Genomic DNA, 4,077 nt, shown 5'->3' with positions numbered 1-4,077 from the left:
CAATGATTTTTTATAGAAAAGGTAGGCTATTTTCATCAAATATTAGGCGTTCTGAAAAAGTGGAGAGAGGCGCGAGTTGAGACTCGAGAGTGGACGTGGTCAAGAGCAATGGACGGTGTGAATGGATAAGGACCAAAAAGAAGAGAAGAAGGTCCCAATCAGCCATTCTCTGTTTTCGTGTACACACGGCTGTCGAAACCGTGGTCGGCGCCTTCGGCACGTTCGTCAAGAGAGCACCGTGCCGGACAGCCCCGGCGGGGGGGACCAATCCCGTAGCCTTAATCTGACCCTCCACCCTGGACAACAGCTTATTATTCAAATTCGCCAGCTAGGTTTGCTTGGATGCTTCCGACGTGGCCGCAATTAAGTGGCAGCGTGGCCAGCCCTGGTGGTAGAGTGGGGGTAGTTGCTGGAATGCGCTGGTGCCACGTCGGACGTGCTCACGAGAAGATAGAGCGTTCACGAAGCCATCCATGAAATCGCGACAGCCGCCGAGGCGTTTTCAGAAAACGGGTTTTTGCCTTTCCGCGGGGCCCGCGGGGGGTTTCCTGTTTCTTTATAAAATGCTCCTTCTTGTGGTCTACTCGACGTAGTGTTTTCGTCCGTTTTGCCCGTTCAGTGTTTTCGTCCATTTTGTCCGGCAGCTGTCTGACCGTTCCATATAGCGTATCATCGCTGCTTGCTTGCACTCTGAGGCTCTGCCACAGCCAGAAGCACTTGGAATGCTTTGCCATACCAGAGTCAGACAATCTTCTTCTTACTAGCTTACCTTACCAGAGCTTTTTGCAGCCTGCTTCTGTCCCTGCGTCCTCCGCGCGTCTGTCCCTCACCCTGCTGCCCTGCTTTCTGCAATCGTGCTCGAAAAAGAACAGGCTGCGCTTCTTGCCACAAATCTCTTCTCACTTCGTATAGTCAGCGACTCAAACCGACAATCCATGCCGCCTGCGAGTATGTTCACAGTGGCGCCTCCATCTCTGGATTTGGTGAAGAAGATGGAGGGCAAAGAGAGGGCGGGTAGACCGAGGTCACTGCGCACTGCGAGGAGTGAAGAGCAGCAGCAAAGCACAGTAGGCAGCGAGCAGCAGGCGCGTGTACAACACACCAGGACGCTGAGCTCGGACTGCCTGGAGGGCTTGCTCAATTCGCCGAGCATGAGATCTCTAGTGGCTTCAATGACTGCCGACACGCCGCGTTCTGATGTGTCGATGCTGGAGTGCGAGCCCCATCCGACCTTCGTGGACGCCTGGGAGTGCCTTCGCAAGTCCATGGTCTATTTCCGAGGCAAGCCTGTGGGCACCATCGCTGCCACCGACCCATCGGAGGAAGCCCTCAACTACAACCAGGTAAGGTTCTCCCCCTCCCCCCACAGAACCCCCCGGCACGCGTTCGCTCTCGCTCTCTCTCACACCCTGTATATTGTGACAGGTTTTCGTTCGAGATTTCGTGCCCAGTGCCCTGGCTTTTCTCATGAACAATGAGCCGGATATTGTGAAGAATTTCTTGTTGAGAGCCCTCCGCCTTCAGTCTAACTGGGAGAAAAGGATCGACAACTTCACCCTGGGGAAAGGAGCAATGCCAGCTAGTTTCAAGGTGCAGCACGACCCCGTGCGCAACCACGACACCATAATGGCGGACTTTGGGGAGAGTGCCATCGGGAGAGTTGCTCCTGTAGACTCAGGCTTCTGGTGGATAATCCTCCTCCGCGCCTACTCCAAGTCCACAGGTGATCATTCCCTTGCAGAAATGCCCGATTGCCAGCGCGGTATGGAGCTCATCTTGAATCTGTGCCTCGCAGAAGGCTTTGATACATTTCCAACCCTCTTATGTGCTGATGGTTGCTGCATGGTGGATCGAAGAATGGTGAGTCTCCATTCATTGGCATGATGCTGAGTACCTCTTTGTACTCAAAAACATCCCCCCCCCCCCCCCCCCCCTCCCCCCCTAGTGTTCTCATGTATATCTTGGGCGATTACATTTCAACACATGCCAATAACTAATTCTTAAACCTTCCGCAGGGTATCTATGGCTATCCCATCGAAATCCAAGCCCTTTTCTACATGGCACTCAGATGTGCAAGGGCCATGCTTAAGCCGGAGGGTGGTGGCAAGGAACTCATCGAAAGAATCGATAAACGCTTGCAAGCATTGAGCTTTCACATTCGGTCATACTTCTGGCTTGATTTTGAGCGGCTGAACAATGTGTATCGTTACAAGACCGAAGAGTACTCACACACAGCTGTAAATAAGTTCAATGTCATTCCTGATTCCATTCCAGAGTGGGTGTTTGACTTCATGCCCATGAAGGGTGGCTATTTTATTGGGAATGTGAGCCCTGCAAGAATGGATTTCAGATGGTTTTGCATAGGAAACTGTGTTGCAATTTTGTCGTCTCTGGCCACTCCGGAGCAAGAGGCAGGGATCATGGACTTGTTTGAAGAGAGGTGGCAGGATCTTATAGGGGAGATGCCTTTGAAGATATCATATCCTGCTTTGGAGAATCGTGAATGGAGAATAGTAACTGGTTCTGATCCCAAGAACACTAGATGGAGTTATCATAACGGGGGCTCTTGGCCAGGTATGATGGAATCTCACTCTTCAATTTCTTACCCCAATCAGCCCCTTGCTTTCTAGAGATTGATTGCCTCGTCTGTCTTGTTCAAATCTGCTTTGTAGAGATGGGTGGGTTCATAGTTACACCCATCTGGTTATAGATATATAGGCTATGTATTGTCAGTACTACTATGGTTTTGTCGGTACAGCTGAATATGCATGCTCAGTTCCCTTACACATACACTGGCACACCATATGATGATGGTGGGCGAGAGGCCGCAGCGCGGGCTCATGGATGGTCCTGATTGCCCATCCATAGCCTGCCTGCCCGTGTGTCTGTAGAGAGTTTGGTGTTCTATTTGTCCACTCATTTGATCATATGCATGCACTGTAGAGATTGATGTGTTCCGTGGTTTCACTCAAGTTTTAATTGTACCAGTTTCATGTTGCTGCTCTTTCTAAGATGTTTAGTTTTTGGTTCTTGTGCAGTCCTCATATGGTTATTTACAGCTGCTTGCATCAAAGCAGGAAGGCCTCACATAGCTGGGAGAGCCATTGAACTTTTGGAGGCCAGGCTTTCCAAAGATAATTGGCCTGAGTATTATGATGGGAAGTTGGGGCGGTACATTGGAAAGCAGGCTCGGAAATTTCAGACTTGGTCGATAGCCGGATACTTGGTGGCCAAGATGATGTTGGAAGACCCCTCTCATCTGGGCATGATTTCTCTGGAGGAAGACAAGAAGCTGAAGCCTCCCATGCCCAGATCAGCCTCTTGGACGGTCTGATAGTAGTACACACAGCCCATTTGACACAGATTAGAAGTGATTATGGTTTCTGCAGTTAAAGATCCCATCGATTCTTCTAATCCACTTGGGCACAGGGAAGGGAAGGTTGGCATCTAATTACTGTACAATTCTTACAAGGGAAGGGGAGGTATATTTTACTTGTTTCATATTTCCCATTGAAAATCTCACATCATGGCCTGTGATTATTTATTATTCAATCAATCATCATATATACCACACATGCCATTTTGGTGGCACAGTGACAAACATGTTGTATCAAACTCATATTTTATGATGGAAAATCCAGAGCACATGCTTTGAATGGTGTAATTAATCAATATGAGAAAAGGCGCTGTTATATCTTCATTGTTTTGCATGAGAACGGGCACATACTTTGAATGGTATCTATAATTCTAGGTCAAAGGCGGCGTGACAGGGTCCATGGTGGCTCTATGGTGCGGACAAGAGTGTTGGTTCAGGCTGTACTCTCAAGTAAGACGAGTCAGAATATCTTATCTTATCCACTGCGTGCCAATTCAACGTTTGTGATTATTATTAACAAGAGGGACAATGTTTGAGATTCTCGTCCAAGGCGTTTCCACAGTCAACTGTGAAGATGAAATCAAACTCTCCAAGTTTAATGTTGGCAATAATTTTCCACTATGTACCAATGAGCCAATCAAACGCATGGGAGGAGCACAACCGAGTTCATCAAACACTCAGATCGTAGGTTTTTAGAGAAC

The 4,077-nt window shown here is 48.8% G+C and overlaps 1 protein-coding gene across 1 annotated transcript; it reads left to right on the top strand.

The window, feature by feature from the left end:
- The first annotated feature begins 581 nt into the window (after nt 1–581).
- On the top strand, nt 582–3,601 carry LOC147637888 (putative alkaline/neutral invertase F). Its single transcript, XM_086799720.1, has 4 exons — nt 582–1,343; nt 1,426–1,860; nt 2,016–2,574; nt 3,039–3,601. The coding sequence occupies exons 1-4, from the start codon at nt 936–938 to the stop codon at nt 3,332–3,334; spliced, it is 1,698 nt and encodes a 565-aa protein (XP_086655846.1). The 5' UTR covers nt 582–935; the 3' UTR covers nt 3,335–3,601.
- Nucleotides 3,602–4,077: the final 476 nt, after the last annotated feature.

This window comes from Cibotium barometz, chromosome 6 (genome assembly GCF_041138505.1).
Source record: "Cibotium barometz isolate CiBa-2024 chromosome 6, ASM4113850v1, whole genome shotgun sequence".
Lineage (NCBI taxonomy): Eukaryota > Viridiplantae > Streptophyta > Polypodiopsida > Cyatheales > Cibotiaceae > Cibotium > Cibotium barometz.
Note: the sequence above shows the minus strand (reverse complement) of the source record. Positions and strands in the feature narration are given on the sequence as shown.

Coding starts and splice junctions, on each gene's coding strand:
- LOC147637888 (XM_086799720.1), top strand. CDS start 936: ATGCCGCCTGCGAGTATGTTCACAGTGGCGCCTCCATCTCTGGATTTG. Junction 1,344..1,425: donor AAGCCCTCAACTACAACCAG/GTAAGGTTCTCC, acceptor ATATTGTGACAG/GTTTTCGTTCGAGATTTCGT. Junction 1,861..2,015: donor GCATGGTGGATCGAAGAATG/GTGAGTCTCCAT, acceptor AACCTTCCGCAG/GGTATCTATGGCTATCCCAT.